This window comes from Patagioenas fasciata, chromosome 12, assembly GCF_037038585.1.
Source record: "Patagioenas fasciata isolate bPatFas1 chromosome 12, bPatFas1.hap1, whole genome shotgun sequence".
Lineage (NCBI taxonomy): Eukaryota > Metazoa > Chordata > Aves > Columbiformes > Columbidae > Patagioenas > Patagioenas fasciata.
The window spans coordinates 11,613,386-11,630,217 of NC_092531.1; the positions used below are offsets into that span (position 1 = coordinate 11,613,386).

General features: G+C 41.9%; 1 protein-coding gene across 1 annotated transcript in view; it reads right to left on the reverse strand.

Annotated features, from left to right (window-relative positions):
* Window positions 1–14,757, reverse strand: part of CHRFAM7A (CHRNA7 (exons 5-10) and FAM7A (exons A-E) fusion) — a 36,277-nt gene extending 21,520 nt beyond the window's left edge. The window contains exons 1-2 of the mRNA XM_065847621.2: window positions 14,186–14,757; window positions 13,024–13,163 (exon numbers count right to left, since the gene is read on the reverse strand). Coding sequence (XP_065703693.1) covers window positions 13,024–13,163; window positions 14,186–14,240 — 195 coding nt within the window. The 5' untranslated portion in view covers window positions 14,241–14,757. The remainder of the gene's footprint in view (window positions 1–13,023; window positions 13,164–14,185) is intronic.
* Window positions 14,758–16,832: the final 2,075 nt, after the last annotated feature.

The following is a 16,832-nucleotide window of genomic DNA, read 5'->3' on the forward strand; positions in this document are numbered from 1 at the left end:
CAGTGTACAGATTGGTGAGATGAAAGAGATTTGAACTCCTGGTGGCTCTTCCCCACTTGACTTCCCTTTTACCACAAAAGGAATAAGTTAGTGCAGTTACCTTTCACTTCTCCAGTAGTCAGCGATAGACCTTTTAACATAGTAAAATGTGCCTACAGTACATATTTCCAATTATACGGAAAATGCTGTATAAACAGGCATTACCATTGCATAAATAATAACATTCCATGATCCAGCATGTGAGGGTCAACACCAGGAACAGGACACCATGATTCTGTTTTCTTGAAAGCAGATGCAAAAAGTGCAAAACTGTTCAATAAAAAGTCAGAAGTGGAAAACATAAGTCTGTTTTCACTGTTTCACTGCATTTTTCTCAAGACCACTTCAAAATTAAACACACATTTGTATTTAGTGTTCTGACTTTTGCCCTATCAGTGAGATTTTTATATACAAACAGAGCTCTGACATCTGTGACTTCATCTTGTAGTGGTACAGCCTACTGCTGGGAAGCCACACTCCTTCCAAATTACAGCAGCTGTTGTGAACTGTTTAAACAGAGTTTAAGCGACATGTTGTACTACACAGCCCAGTCAGCATGGTGTGCCAGTTCTGCCTGACTTGGCCGTGGGCTTGTGCTTGCCTTAGACCAGCTCTCTTTACAGCAGCTGCTAACTTGCCCTAATTCTGTTGGTGTGAAAAACCTCCTGAAAGTTGGTCTTCATTACTTTATGCTCAGCTGCTCCATGCTGCAAGTGACCTTAGTGAAAGCTGAAGGCATTCAGGACATCACCCTTTCTTCCACTTTCCACTTCAAAGGCAAATTCAGCCCTGCAGCACAGTCGCTGCTGGGATGATACCTGACTCTGTGACTTTCTTACCTTCCAACTCAGACTCTCTCTGGCTCTTTCAGACCTTCAGGGATAAGGTATTGCAGCTTCACTCAGGATTTAGCTAAATATCTCCTGTAGTATTAAGGTGAGTTTTGCAGTTAGAGCTCTGAAATGCAGCCTCAAAATGTCTTCCTTACTTTGTGTGCTTCCCAACCTTTGATGTATTTTTTCCTAGGGTTTTTAAATCAAAGAATTAAAATCTTGAGGCAAACCAAAATGTAAGTAGTTAATTGAAGTGAAATTTGAAAAGAAAACATTCTTTATATTGAGCTCTTAGGTTTATTAGACTTGTGGTGCATGGCATATTAATTGCTTTTCATACTCTCTACATGCTGAAGGTCTTTGTGAAATAAAGAACTGCTCTGTAGAATTATTCCTGACTGGGGAAAGGGGAGTTTTGCTGCTGGACTGGTACAGGTTGCTGCCGCTATCCGTTTTTGTTTTTTAAGAGGGCTGACTTTGGCCACTAAATTCAAAGAAGAGCAAGGCAATAAATGGCTATTCTGGGACTAGCTGAAGTTTTTAGAGTTATATCAGAAACAGTTTGCCTGCAGGGACACACCCTCCTCATTCTCCCCAGCCCCCCTTTCATTTGTGATACACTGAGTAAAGTGTATTGAATCCGGTCTAATACTGCTACGGAACTGTTACACAGCATTACAGATTTCAGCACTGCTATAAATATCCTTAGCAGCGCAGTCTTTGCACACAGTTATACAGCTCAATGTGTAGCAGCTTAGACTGCCACATCTGCTGACATTCGTTCCAGATGTTTGTGTGTGGTAACAAGGACAAGCAGAAGAGACGGGCTGAGTAACAGAGCAGAAACAGCACAGAGTGTTACCACAAAGGAAAACAAGCAGGGGGCCCTGGGGTAGATTTTGCAGAGGTGCAAACGTTAGCCATGGTGAATGCCATTATCGTGAGCTCCTGGTTTAATGTGGAAACCCGTAGAATGGTCTGCAAGTCACTGGGCAATACTGGTGGGAAATGACATCCACCAGCTAGGAAGAAGGGAATGGGAGAGGAGGAAAGGAAATGTCCTGGTGTGAACGGTGGAAAAATGCCCTGAGCACCAGACTAGCTACAGTTCTGGTCTGTAACACTTGAGCCAGCACATATTTAATACAAGGTTTGCTATGAGCTTACCCCAGTTACAATTCACACTTAGTGACTTTAGAGCTTGACCTATGTGTCAGTCAAAAAAATGGGGATTTTCAGATGTGTTCTGCATGGATGTTGAACAGCGCACCTGGCCTGTGCACTGGCCAAGTGCACAAGGAGAGAAACAAAACAGCAAGGAAGTAAACCTGAATACAACAGACAAGTATGCTTCTGCTTATAGCTGAAGTTTTGTGAAAGTTTAAGCGTTTCTAGACTAGATGTTCATTTTTGGCCTTTTGAATATCTTAATTTTTTTCTTAAAAATAAAAATTAGGAAAATGTCATTTGAATTTTACCTGGTTTCAGGTTGAGTTTGGAGTGCGAGATGAGGAGTCTGATTGCTTAACTTATTTCAGGAGAAATTCTGGTTTCTCCGCACCAACTAATCTTACATACTTTTGCAAGAAGCATTTGCTCCCTCCCCAACTACTTTATCTTAATTTAAAAGAAAGGCAGAGTTTCCTCAAAATGTACAGAGGTCTTCCCAGGTGGATGCAAATCTTACACAGCAGAAAAACTGCTGGAGGAAGACCATAGAAGAGCCATCTTAACTGTGGGCAGAGCATCTGTGCAAAGAGCCTCCTTAAAATGGGGGAATGTGTTTCTCTTCTATATATGCTCTGACAAGATCTGACAGTCGTGCTTGCCATTGACTGTAATAGGGCTTTGTCCTGGCTGTGGGCTTGAGATGTATTTTCACTGAGTTACACAGAAAATAAGCGAGATTATAATATGTGTGAGAGCCTCATGATGTACCATTTCTGTTACCATGGGGACATAATTGTAGTAGCAGTATTTTTTTTTTTTTCTTTTTTTTTTTTTCAGTACATCATTGTTAACAAGAGATTGTATTTAGATTTGAACACATTCACCTTTGCAAAGACAAGCTGGAAACTGGGTGTATGAAATGAGCAGAATACAGCATAGCTAGTAACATACTTAAGCATACCTTGTGTGGAAAAAAATATTCTTTTGAAGAGCAAGAGGGGCACGTTGCATTTTTTTCAAGTTAGCTTATGAATTCCCATGATTCACTGCAGGTTTCACTCAGTTCAATTATTAAATATAGCATAGACCTTAAAGTGCAGTTACATTTATTGCAAGCACTTAAAGTAACAACTGTGTTCTGTTTCTTTATGTACAAACAATTCTTGACTCCATTGTGTTCTGCAGCAGAGTCCCACTGAGAGGACCGAACCCTGAGTTAAATACTGGCTCTAGGTGCTGATTATCAGTATCAGTCTGACACAGGCATCCCAGCTCCGAACGCACGCTGGGATCTGGAAACTACCAACCATTTCTCAGGCTAAGAAGGAATAGTGAAGCCCCTGTAGTCCCACTCCTTAGCGTTAAAACAAGAAGGAATCAAAGCTTTTGAACTTGATTTGTTTGCCTAGAGTTTAGCTGCAAAACGTAGAAGTTGAACTGCTACGTTGTTATGCTCAGATGTAATGCCAGAACAGCATTATATCAAAGGATTTGACTCTGGTTTTGTTCTTGCTACCCACCTTTAAGTCATATTTGACTTTTTATGAAGTCTTTTTCCTCAAAATGGTCACAAGTCATATGGAAATGCTGTTATAGCATGTATATTTAGCCTGCTGCTGGCATTCTTCTATCCTATTTTTTGTGAATAACAGCAGCAGAAATTTCCACACCTGTCCAGAGCATGTTGTCTATGTTTTAACATCAGTTCACAGCTGAAACTGCAGAACCTTTGGGAACACCAGAGCCAACATGTGACTAGGACACAACCACGAGGAATAGCTCTATCCACTACACATGGACATGGTTAAAGCTGGCTCCAGAGGACCAGTTAGAAAAGTGCCATTACTCCTCCCAGACAGACTCTCTAACTATACTGTCTCATCTCCATCTTTCCAAGTGTAGGCAAATTAAACGAGTAGCTCCAAAATTCCTCTGATATGTAACATAATCCATTATCCTTGGTGTCTTGGGGTCTCAGTTCAATCTAGGATACAGCATAGACATCACCATGGCAATTAAAAAATGCCCTGGAGAAGGGTATAGCATAAAATACACTGCTTACCCTGCTGAACGCCTCTGCAGCTCTTGACACAGAAGTTTTACAAAGGCACCTTAATAACTCAGGAAGAGAGGATGAATCAGCATTACAGAAATTCTAGTTATTCCTTAATCTATATCCTCTGAGAGACAGATTTGAGAGTCCTCTTTTACACGGTCTTTATTTTCAACTTCCTCTAAAAATCCACACAGTTCCTTCTTCTCTTTAATGTCTGTGAAGAATCACTGAGAAAGGTACTGAGAGAAATAGAGATGAAAATCAACTGTGTGTCTCTTTCTGCACAAATGCAACAAGCGTCATGACTGAAATGTCAGAACACCTACACAGTCCTTCAGGCTGCTGTTTTCTGCAACACAAAAGAGCAAACTCTCTCCTATGAAATGAACACTTCTGTCTGGTGGGGTTAGACATGGAGTGAATGCTACAAAATCCATAAAAATTGCTTATTTTAATTTCTTTAGCTCAGTGAGTGGTTCAGTCAGGCTTAGCAGTGCTCATTATTTTTACTGTCTTCATTCTTGCATTTAGTAGCATTGGTGGCAGAGGGTAAAAGGCTTGCTTCTTTGCTCTCAAATACTTAACTGGCAGAATTGTGTAGTTATTGAGAGTCATTATGGGAATGCCAACCACAGAAATATGTTAATACTTGTGGCTGAACACAGAAAACAAGCCGCTAAAAGTCCAAAATAGTAGCGCTGTATAATTAAACGTGTGGGTCCACCAACTCTGCACATTGTCATTGATTGTCTTCCCTTCAGGCTACTCCATTATCAGGATCATAAAAGCAATGTGGAGCCATGCAAATATGGCTTCACCGCTACCAGAGGTGAACTGGATAAATATCATATTCCCATGTTGCTGCCAGTGAGCAGCAACATGGCCTCGTGCCATGCCCTTAGCTCTTCCCAGTTAGCTGTTCTTGAAGCCAATGTTAACAGCCTTTGCTTTTTACAAATTGAATTCTAGTTTAAATAACAGGCAAGGACATGCAAGCATAAGTGAAGGTTAAATCTGAATAGAAGTTTAGTTCAGACTTCTGTGTTTTTTTGAAAAATAATACTTTTAATTTTAAATAAAATAAAAATTCAAAATAAATTAGTTAACACATTACAACTAAATTATTGAAGTAATTAAAATTCTAAGTGAACTTTAAAAAAATTTCTTTTTCTGTTTAAGTGCTTGTACATATATGGTCCCTGCTGCCAACCCATTGTGACATCATCTCCTTTTTTTTGTAACTCAGAGATATATTTAGATTGGGAACAGTTGGATTGTTTAGTAGTCTATTCAGGCGAACAGAGTGAGAAGTTCAGGAGAAACTGAAAAATTCACATCTGTATCATCTAAATTTGAAGTGATTAACATCTGAATGTTTCTATGTTAGTACGCCATTCACAGACAGAAAAGTGTCCATGTGCAATCCATTGACAATGGATTGGTCTATCGACTTTGTTCAACTACTGTCAGCACTATTAGATTTGTAAATTACTGAAAACTTTTTCTAGTGTGTGCTTTTCTGAGGGAAAAGCAGGCACTGTATCTACACATCCGAGAATACAGCCCTAAAATGAAACAGAACACAAAGAGAATGCTACCTGCTGCATTGTTCAAGGGCCAGAGCCCCTGATAATTCAGCCCACAGCATTCCTAGAAGCCTTCCCAGAACATAAATAGATATGAACTTGGGTGCTAAGTATGGAAATCATGTATTGTCTACTACCTGAATGACAGAAATAATGTCATTTTAACTGGATATAGTCTTTAAAAAAAAAAAAAAAAAAAGACCAATTCTGAGTATTACAGACATTTCAATCCCCAAACTTCTGCAAATTAAAAGCTTTGTGTAAGAACAAGTATTAGTTAGCCAGACCTGGCTCCCAGAAAGTATGTCTTGTGCTGTAATTTTGTTTTATTAGCTGATCTCTGAGGAATAGTAAGAATTACTAGATGGTGATTGCAAAATCTGTTGTTCTAGTAAGAGGTCCTGTGTAAAATGTGAAAGCTTTATGCTCTGATGCCTGTACTCTAGAGCAATCCATCACAAAAGAATTTATTTTCTAGAACATTAATCATACTTTTCCCAGTAAGGATGCAAACCTTCTTCATCGCAAGTGGCATACCAGTAGGGGTCCACTCACTGTTGAAGTTATTGGCGCATCCGTACCAATGTCGTTAGAAAACAAAGAAATTAAGTACTGAGCTTTTATGATTCATGCTGATTATTTGTTTAACAAAGGATAGGAAAAGTGTTAGAGAAACTGCTTTGCTTTACTCATATTAAAAAAAAAAAGCCCAAACAAACAGAAAAACCCCAGCTGACTTGTATTACAATTCCAAAGATCTCTCCTGTGGAACCAGAAATGAGAACAGAAACTCTGTTGTTCACATAAAATGAACATCTCTAATGTCCTCCTGTTACCTATTATCAGGAGGGTTTTTTTATAGTCTTTAGTTAGTTCTTTTTTCCTTTCTGCACACTGCCTTAAATTAAATTCCTTGCTTCCCATTCCATCCTACAGGATAAAGACTGTGTTTAAAGTATCTTTCCAGATCTAATACTGCTTGAGAAGATTAGGTAAAAGAAATGCTGAAGGAAAAAATAGTCAAAAAAGCCAGCAGATACAGAAAATGTTTAGAAGCACAGGACAAATATGACAGAAAGAAGGCTGCAGTTTCTCGTAATATATCAGTATCTCACCATAGCAGGATAGGGAGAGGTGTTGTCTGCTTGTTTAAATAGATCAATTATCAGAATATTTTAGACTGTTATTTGAAAATATCTCTTTTTCATACTTCATGGGGAAGCAGAATGCTCTTATTTCTGTTATAATCCAGTAACTTTCATAGGTATTAAACTAACTTAAAATATCAGAAAGCATACCTCAGCACAGCTCCAGTTCTCTAAACTCTCGGGAAAAAAACATGGTAGAACAGAAATGGCCGCAAGATGAAAGTGAAAATAGTTTCTCCCTTTAGCATGGAGGGAATAAAGATCGAGCAGCAAAGTGAGAGAAAACGAAAGCTTGGAGAGACTTTTTCTAATGTACATAAGTGGATGCTAAAAATTAAAATAATAATGCAGATTTGATGAGCTTCTGCCATAACCATTGTTTGCAAAGAGGCTGCTGAGGTTCGATAAACAGCTTAGGAACTTCTTTAGCACCATTTCTCAATGAGCCTCTTGATTTCGTTTATTCGTCTTTCCAGATTTTTTTTTTTTTTTATGGCAGGGAGATGTTTGGTTTATAGTCTGTTTCTTTACAGAAGCTATTCTGCTTCTTTGACTACCAGCATCATTTCCTTTTCAAATATGTCAAGTTATTTCACATTACTCTCTTGCCCGATGGGTTGAGGGTATTTGGTTGCAAATACTGAGTTGCAGATTCTTATGCAGAGGCTTTGCTGCTAAGCACTGCATGTAAGTCATTGAAGTCACCTGTATCACGCTATGTAAAATGAAACAAGGACAAAAGCCCTTGAATATATAAACCTAAGTCATACAAGTAACCAAGGGCAATGTAGGATGAGCAAACTGACTGAGTTCAGATAAACATTAAAAAGTTTGCATGCTTTCATATTTCCTTTGGTCTGCATTAGTGAGCTGAAAAGCCTAAAGGAACACGATTTCTCTTGAGATCCTGCTGCTGCTCACCATGTACAAACAACTATTCAGCACTTTCTTTTTCTCTAACTAGTAATTAAAAAGAACAAGCAGGAGAAACTGGTAAATAAGCAAAAACTGTTGTGTAGTAAATGATTTAATTAGCTAATAAATGTTTGGAGGAGCCATGAAAGATTTCTGACTAAATGGTGTTATGCAACGTAAGAACTTGAATATTCATGTAGATAAATAACTAAATTCAACTTTCTTAGATAAATTATTAAATGTTGATTCTTCTGCTAGTAAAAAAAAAAAAAAAAGAAAAATCAGAGTTAAGCAGAATGGACAGATTCATACCCACCAAAATGTTCGTCACCATCAGTCTCACTACAGCAGTCACAAGCTAGGATAGTATTGATCCAGCATTTTCCCAAGTTTAGCAATTTGGCTTAGACAGAGATGGAGCTAGCTTGGTTTTTTGCTAAGTATATGACAGATTTTAATTGAAGAAGAACCACTGGTAGGGGTTTGTGAGCAGTTTCAGCTAATCTAAGACCAAACTAAGTAGAGCTCATCTTGAAAAATGACTACTCAAAAAATGACTACTCAGCTAACTGCTCAGTCCCAGAGGCACCAGGCAAGCCAGAGGGTGGGTTTACCAAGGCCTTATGCTGTAGGTTTTTTTGCTAAGAATGTTATTCAGAAAGGCTTTTGTAATGTCAAAATATGTACCCTGCTGCAAATAGTCAAGAAATCTGGTTTCACCAAAAGTATCTTATTCTCCGTACTCAATTTTGTTGAAGAAGGAAAAGTGCCTCATTTTTCTATAAGTGTTTTTAGTGTTGTTCCCAAGTTGGAACATGGGAGGTTCTGCTTAGATGTTAGAAAAACAAGTCTACCAGGCTGATAGTTGAATCCTGAAGTGGGTTGCCCAGGGAATCTCCATCTGTGGCTGGACACAGTCCTGAGTAATGTGATCTATTTAAACATATTTGAAGCAGGAGGGTGGACTAGATGATCCCTGGAGGCCTCTTTCAAACTAAAATAAGATTGTGGGATTCTTCTACTTGTTTAGATAGCAGTAAAAATGGACTTTGAGCCATCAGTGTATCTCACAATGTATTCCAGTTCTTCATGTCCATGTCTCTAAGCAGTGTGAATGTATGATCATTTTGCATTATTTCTAAAGTTTCATCTTCTGACTTTTGAGGATGGAATTCCCTAAGATACATTTCTCTTAATTTTGTTAACTTATAGTAGATAAAAATATGTCTATTGTAAAAATGTCAGGCTAGGCGCAAAATTAGTACCTGCATGACCACTTAATTTGTTTTTCTATGCCACTCGCTATTCTGCAGGAGATGCAGCAGAGCAGGAGCAGCACTGCTGCTGTGGCTGTGCCTGGGCTTTGGTCTGAACCAATACATGGCAGCTGAGTATTCTACTCTGATTCTACTATTGGGATGGATGTTACAAGAGAAAATTAGAATTTTAGGTGTTTGCCTCCACGTAGTATTTTAAAAAGTGGCTGTCATTGTATCCAGTGTTGAAATTGTATAGCATCAGCATATTTCAAGATTCTGTTTCTCACAAATGTATATGCTGCAAGTTTTTCCTAAGTTTAAGTTAGGCTCATGCTCCATGACAACACTGAAATACTAGACAGGCATAGGCCAAAGACTAGCTTTTTGTGCAGGTAGTGGGGTTTCCATGAGGTGAGTTGTAGAGAAAAATATGTAGCTTCTCTACATCATGTCCCTTATTTTTTTGACATCGTACTGAAGCTATGACCTTGACCAAATATGACCATCCATTAAAGTCTCCTTTCTCTCCTGCCACTAAGGTATGTAGATACCCTTAGTATTTGTCTGTTACGATTTTCCTTCTGTCAGAGCAGAATGGCAGAGACCTCAAGTAAGGCAGAGCAGCAGCCAGGATCCAGCCTGGTTCAGTCTGTTCTGCCAGGGATTTGACAGATCTGCTCTGGATAGGCCTGACTCCCAGTACAGCTTGTATCAGCTGAGAAGCCATTAAAGTGAACACATAAACTACAGGAAAATGTGATGGTGACATGTTTTGTTTCTAGCTTGTTAAACCAGTAATTGTTATTGCAAGTAGCTGTCATTCCCACTAGCATTTGCTTCTTGTTGACAATGAAGAAAACACATTTGTTTTATAGTGTGAAGCTTAATTTCCTTCATGGTTGGTTTCTTTCTTTGCGTGTCAATCCCAGATCTCTGAGAAAAAAATGCAGTCAATTTTATAGCAAGCAGAATGATCCGTAACTGAACTGCCAGTACAAAAACTATGGCTTCTTGCTGATTTTGAAGGGATGTTTTGAAAGGCACATAGGATCACAAACTCCCTTTTGAATCATATTGCCCATGACTGCCAGTCATTCACTGTGCACAGATTGGCTACTGATGTGTGGATATTTGCCCTTCACTTTGTATGGTTTTTAATTACACTTGACAACTCTGGAAGAAAGTAACTGTGTGAAGTTGACTGCTTGCTGGCCTTCAGGCATTTGTGTCTCCAACAGCCAACTGTTCATCCAGTAGTCAAGAACATGGTATGGCCATGTCAGGAGTGTGGGGAACAGAGAGCCGTAAAGAAGAGAGAGCCATAAAGAAGGCTTCTGTAAGCTGTGTCATCACTAGGAGGGTTTGGCCATACAACAAACCTTTCCCTGGGTGGTTAACACTTAAAACCATGTTAGGTTAGCATACTCAGGCCAAATGTGTCTATATAGAATGACACCAAATGTGCAGTTTCTGAAAGCCAGGAAAAATAAAATCAGTCTGTTCATAGCCCTGTTCTGTTTAGGATGAAAGCGGTTTTTCAAGCCCTCCCCTTCTGAAATAATTCTGAAATGAATTGTATGTAGTCGTAACCAAAACCCCCACAGCATCAGGGTTTTTATCCTGGTTATCAAAATAAATTAAGCTCTAGAGAAGTGTTTCCTGAACACAGAGGTGTACAAAAATCCTATCAAGGGGACTGTGCTGACCTCTACCAAAGCAGGAGATCCTCCAGTAGCCATGAGAAGGCTCATATGTGGCAGGAGGTCATTTCCCAAAAGAGAGCTACAGAAGAAGGCCTTTTAAACTAAGTCCATAGTTGGTAAGGGGTTTTATTAAAGCCTGGTTTAAGATTCAGTTGAAGCACCATGTACTGTGCTGAGTTCTAGAGATAAACTCAATTGTGGAGTTTTGTTCAGGTGCTCAGTTTGAACAGGCCTTGAACACACTGGCTAAACTTTCCTGAATATATTGGCCTGTTACTACCAAAGATAAAAATCTAATTAAAGTCAGAGATGCACAGAATGTGTAACTATACAGCTGGGGACTAGAGCCAGTAGGAGCTGCTGCAGAAGCCACTAAGTGGCTTGATGCACTGGAAAGAGAAACTAGACCAAAGCTCCATCACACAGATGATACGGAGCCAAGAGAACCAAGTGGTTATTTCTGCCCTGTCCTCCATGGCAAAAAGACCCATGAAGGTTTGAGCCAGTGAGAATAGCTGCAGCAGTAGCCCTGGTGGGGACCTTCAGGCATTCAGACCTTTGAAGCACTGCCTGTCCCATTATGTCCTTTGTTCTCTTCAGCTTTCTTAATTTCCTCTGACCTGCCTTGTCCTCATGACTCCCACTGCCCTTCTAATGCTTTTTCCCTTATGTTACCTTGGCACATTCTAAAGGAATCCAATGAGGAGATGAATCATTCAATTAATATATCCCTTATTAACACAGTATCATTTATTCCTTTTGCATTGTTCTTTGCTTTTATGCCTTTTCAGTTGTCTCTGATTGTCCAAAGGCATTCTTGCTTACTTGTCTATTTAGACTGACTCTTTGTGCCAACAGTCACCTACTACTTCTGCCTGCAGAGTATTCAGTGTGAGGAGATCCCCTTTTTCAATATCTCTAGGCCCATCCATAAAAAACATCATTAGTAACAACAGCGTGCCTACATACACTTAGTGGGATGTTAGTGTCATCTGTTCTATCAGCCCTGTGGTACAGGCTTCTGTCTCACACCCAAGTTCTGGCGTGGTGCCTGGCTGTCCTCCCCTAGCTCTCCAATGCCCATGCAATACAGCTGCACTCTGCATCCATCTGCCAGCACCTTTTGAAGCTGTTGCACTCCATATAACACATATTTTTCCCTTGCCATCATTCAAAGAATATACAACTCCATATAGCTTCTGTTCTGTTCGTTGGTATCACATATATTAAAACCTCAGGTGCCATAGACAAGGATAGAACTGACACATTTTCCCTGTTGGCTTTAGTGGCTCTGACACTGAAACAGCTTAGTTTTTATCTTAGATCTAATAAATCTAAAAGTTGCAAAAATGTGCAGAGAAACTGTGAGCATTGAAACCTGCAGAATTCTGTGTGTGTGTGTGTGTGTGTGTGTGCTGACTTTTAGATATTAAACGAACAGTGAGTATCTGGATTTTGGCAACTGGCAGCTTGCAAGAGAACAGAAAGTAAGCCATTTGTCGTGAATAATCCCACCTTTTTTTTTTTTTTTTTTTTAAATGTTGTTGTGCCTCAAACTTTTAAGCATCTGATGGAAAGATAATGCCATTTTGAGGTTAACTGCTAGTTTTACGTAACTAACTTGTTAGTGGCCATAGCTAGTTGAATTCAGTAAAAATGAATACTGTAAACCCACTTATGTGTAGAGTTTGATCTCTGTGCCACGGTGACAGAGTGAAGCTTAAATTACTCATATTTGAACCCAAAAGATCCTACAGTGCATTTTACAAGCCTGTCAAGCACTGCACAGGAGCATCTATTGATGTACCAAACAACTATGTCTGCAAATACAGCAGCTAAAATTTAAGCATAAAGAATTTAGTAATGTTGTCTAAATAAGATAAGAAATAATACCACTTGCATTTTGGCCAGGACACCCCCTTCCTCTCAGTTCTCCTCCATCTCCAAAATGAGTAGGTATTCAGTGACCACCAGAAATCAAGAACTTTGGTTTTGCATATCCCCCCCCAGACTACACTTCTTGTTGGTTTTAAGTACAGATAGGGATTCAAAAGGCAAAGTATGCAGTTCGAGCTTCACTTTAAATATTTCATCCTGCTAAGAAGGTTGGGAAATACTGACAGATGTAAGAAAGTGGCAAACTTTAGTTTTAAGTTTACTTCTTTCAAAAGGCAGTCAAAACCTGGCATTATGTCTTGAATTATTTGTGCTTTCCAATATCTTGCTGTCTTCCTTTGCTATCACAAATCTCCATTCTGGGAATGAAAAATCCACCCTTTAAAATAGCTAGTTTCCTAGAAGGTTACAGACTCACCACATCCATGATCTGCATGAGGCTGAGTGTGAAATAGACAGTGAGTGGCTGGGAATCATTTGCAACTGGTCGCTCCAAAGGGTTGTAATTTTTCAGCAGCTCCTTATAAAGCTTCCTTTGGAACTCTCCTTGCAGGGACTCTTCAGGTACAGGAATAAATAGATAAATAATTAGGATTCTACAGTAGAAAGTAAAACTAGAACACATGTTCTTTTCCTGCTATTAGATATTCTGTATCTATTATTTTACCTGCTGCATTCCCAGGAAATGCCACTGTAATTCACATAGTCCATTAGCTACTACAGCAAAATCTTATCACAAATGCATCATTTCCCTTCCAGACCAGCCTGTAAGGGGAATTCTCTCTTCAATCATTTCTTGGCTGGCCAGGAGTAATAAATTCTAAATGCTAATGATGCTTTGTCAACATATGCACCCTTTGGTGCAGCAGCAAGAAGTGATTAAGAGGAAAATACTCTGCCCGTATTTTGACACCTGTCCTGGTACAGCTATAACCAGGAAAGCAGAACAGAGATATGGCAGAGGGCATCAGCAAGGCAACGGTAGAAAAATGGCCACAGGTTAGACTGAATCTGAGAGACTGCTTCAGACTGAGAACTCTTTGGGGCAAGTGCTCTCTGCTTTGTTCTCTGTTCATGCAACTACAAAGAAAGTGGGGGTACAGGGTTCCTGGCAGAAATGATAGGCACTACATTAATATATGTGATAATAATCAGGGATTTCTGTCTTCTTTACACTTCAAATCCAGGGAGGGTCTTTATTCTGCCATTTTTCTATGGAGGGAACAGGAGCAGGTCCATATGGATGGAGCAGAGCAGTGTCAGAAGGAAAGGAAATCTGGGTCAGGGTAGGAACAGGTCCCCTGGATGCGAGCCCTCCCTGTCCCCCCTCCAGACGGATTTTCCTCTCCCTTCTTATTTTCTAGCCCTGAATTCCCTCCACAGAAAGCCACAGTCCCAGCCCTGAGGCAGCTACCATTTAAGCTCCTTGCCGGAGTTTGCTCCCCCATCCCCATCGCTGTGTCCCTTGCCGGCAGCTCCCAGCGCTGCCGAGCCCACCGAGCGGCCCGGGACAGAGCGGGGGCTCCCGGGCAGCCGCCTCCGCCTGCCCTGCCCGCCCGCGGCAGCGCGGAGTCACTCACCGCGCACGAGTCCCGCCGCCGCCAGCAGCCAGAGCGCCAGCTCCTGCAGGCCCATCCCGGGGCACCCGCCGCGGCCGGGGTCGGTGACGGCAGCAGCGACTTCTCCCGCCGACGAGCCCTGCCGGCCCCAGGCGCGGATCGGCGCCGCTGGGAGCCGCCGGTGCCCCGGGGACCTCCGGCAGCTCGGCCCCTTCCTGCGCCCGCACTGGAGCTCGCCTTACGGCGCTGCCGGCTCGGGCGGAGCGGGAGGAATGCTGACGGCCCGCCTCCGCCTCCTGCCTCTCCGCCTGATGGATTTTCCTCTCTTCCCTAATCCTTGAGCGGCCCCGGGCCGGAGGGGAGGGGGTGAAGCCGCTCGCTGGCTGTTTCTGCACCCGGAGTGATGCGGTGCGCTGGGCAAAGCGGCCCCAGCATTATAGGGAGGAGATCGGGAGCAGCCCCCTCCCCTGCTGGGCAGCCGCACCCTGCAGCCCTCACCGCTCCGCGGGGCCTGTCCCCGAGCCCTGCCAGCTGGCGCCCTCCCGCAGCAGCCTGGGCTCCCCGGCCGCGGGACGGAGTCCCGGAGAGCGGAGGCGGCTCCGGGCGGGGCAGAGCTCTGCCCAGCTCCCCGCAGGGCAGCGCCCGTGCCCAGGGCCGCGGGGACGACGCCCTGCCCGCGCTTACCCAAAAGCCAAAGGGCATCAGGTCCCTGAGCGTCACGGAGGTGCCCTCCCAGCTCCCTTCTCCCCCTCAGCCCAAGGGCTTGGCCAGTCTTTTTTGCCATCAGCAGCGGCTGCTACTGTGAAAGGCAGGAATTTAGCCCACAGGGCAGCAGAGTCCCCTGGGCAGGGTGGGGATCCAGGGCAGGGCCAGTCCCTGCTGGCCTTAGCCAGGAATTGGGTTTCGGTCACATTTGGGAGAAGTGGGAGATGGGCAGAATGGTGTTGCACACGTGGCTGTTAAATCCCCAGCAGAGATGCAGAGCTGGCGGCTCAGGTGCTACACGTTTTGTCTAGATACAGGAGAACCATAGCTGAGGGGTGTTGTGTTTAGTGCTTGACAAACACATGACTGAGTAAAATGATGCCTGAACTCCTGGCTGCCGTAGATGTAAGTGCAGCGCAGTTGGAAAGCAAGCCAAAAACATTTATTGCTTTTTGTTGATTGTTTCCCATTTGCATCTTTAAAGCACATTTTTGAGACCATGCATGGGTTATTTCTTTCAGTCTAAATCCCTGCCTTTCAAATCCAATTGCTGCCTTAAATTACTGTCTTAGGTAGCTGCATTTGAGGAAAAATGGTATGGAAGAGTGTGCTCATTTGCAAGGGGTAACTAAATGCTTGTTTATCAAATAACCCAGCAAACAGCAGTTTATTAGTCCATGTTAATTCTCAGCTTTAAAAATCCAGGTGATCTGTTTTGGCTGAAGCACTGAACTAATTTATGTAGCCACTGTTCAAGTATTTTTAAATGTTGAGCGCAGGACCAGAGGAAACTAGGGGCAAACCAAGCAGTCAGCACATTGATGCATCATGTGTTCCAGCCATAACACACAGGAGGACTGTAAACGTTCCCCTTTGCAAATGAACCAACATCTGAACAACTTCACCGAGAGATGGTAGAAACCAGCAAGTGGTAATGATAACTCTCCAAAAGCCAAGCCACAGCGGATGTAGGGACATACACTGCCGAACTTCTCAGGTACTTTTTTTTTTTTTTAAACTAGGTTGAGCTTATTGTTTCTCTCCTATGTGTTTTGTTTATTTGCCTTTTCTGTGAGATGTTGACCTTTTTGGATCAGCTGGCAGACAGGAGCAAGCTGCTAGGGGAGCTGTGTGTTATTCGCAGAGAAACCAGTGTTATTTTCCATTTGTATTAATACTTCAACCCTCCCATGGCAGTGCTCTTATTATGGTACCCAGGTTTGTGCATTGTCTCATTTTGGGAAGGAAACTAATTTTCTTTCCTCCTGCTCCTATTATCCACTGCTGTTTTGGCAGAGGTGCCCCAGATCTTCCTGGGTGTACAGTAAACAGCATCAGTTCTTCAGGCAAGAAATCTGGAGAGAAAATCTACAAGTCATGGCTGACCTCTACTGTTGGCTCGTTTTTTTGCTGTGCACATTGCCTTGTTGACAACTAGCTCACCCTGTGGTGGTGGCCGGGTCAGAAGCGTGCACAGCCCAAGGTTCCTAAGGCTCTGCTACAGGACTCAAAAGGTAAAGCCTTCAGGGGATGGTGCTGAAACCCCAAATTCCAGTAGCATAAGCACTGAAATCATAATTCATTACTATTTCTTTGATAAATCTTGATTGATTTTTTTTGTTTGTGGTAGTCTCATTTGTTTTTGATGTTAGCAGATGGAATTTTCTAGGCACTTCAGAAATTCCCCTCTTTTTCTATTCTTTAATAGCTGTCAGCAGCCCAACTGCTTGATTAAACTGTGTTCAATCAGGTGCATTCCATCTAGAGGGTTTACCTTTTTAGTCAGACATTCTGGTGCGAATGCACACAAAGGGCAAGAAAGGGTTATGTTTGCTTTCTGTAGACATCCTGGCTAATAAAATTTAATTTCACAAATATTTATATGGGTTGATTGGCTAGATACTAGCAAAGAAACATTAACAAACACTATACTGAAGCTTTCACTTATGGCAAAAGTTATCGT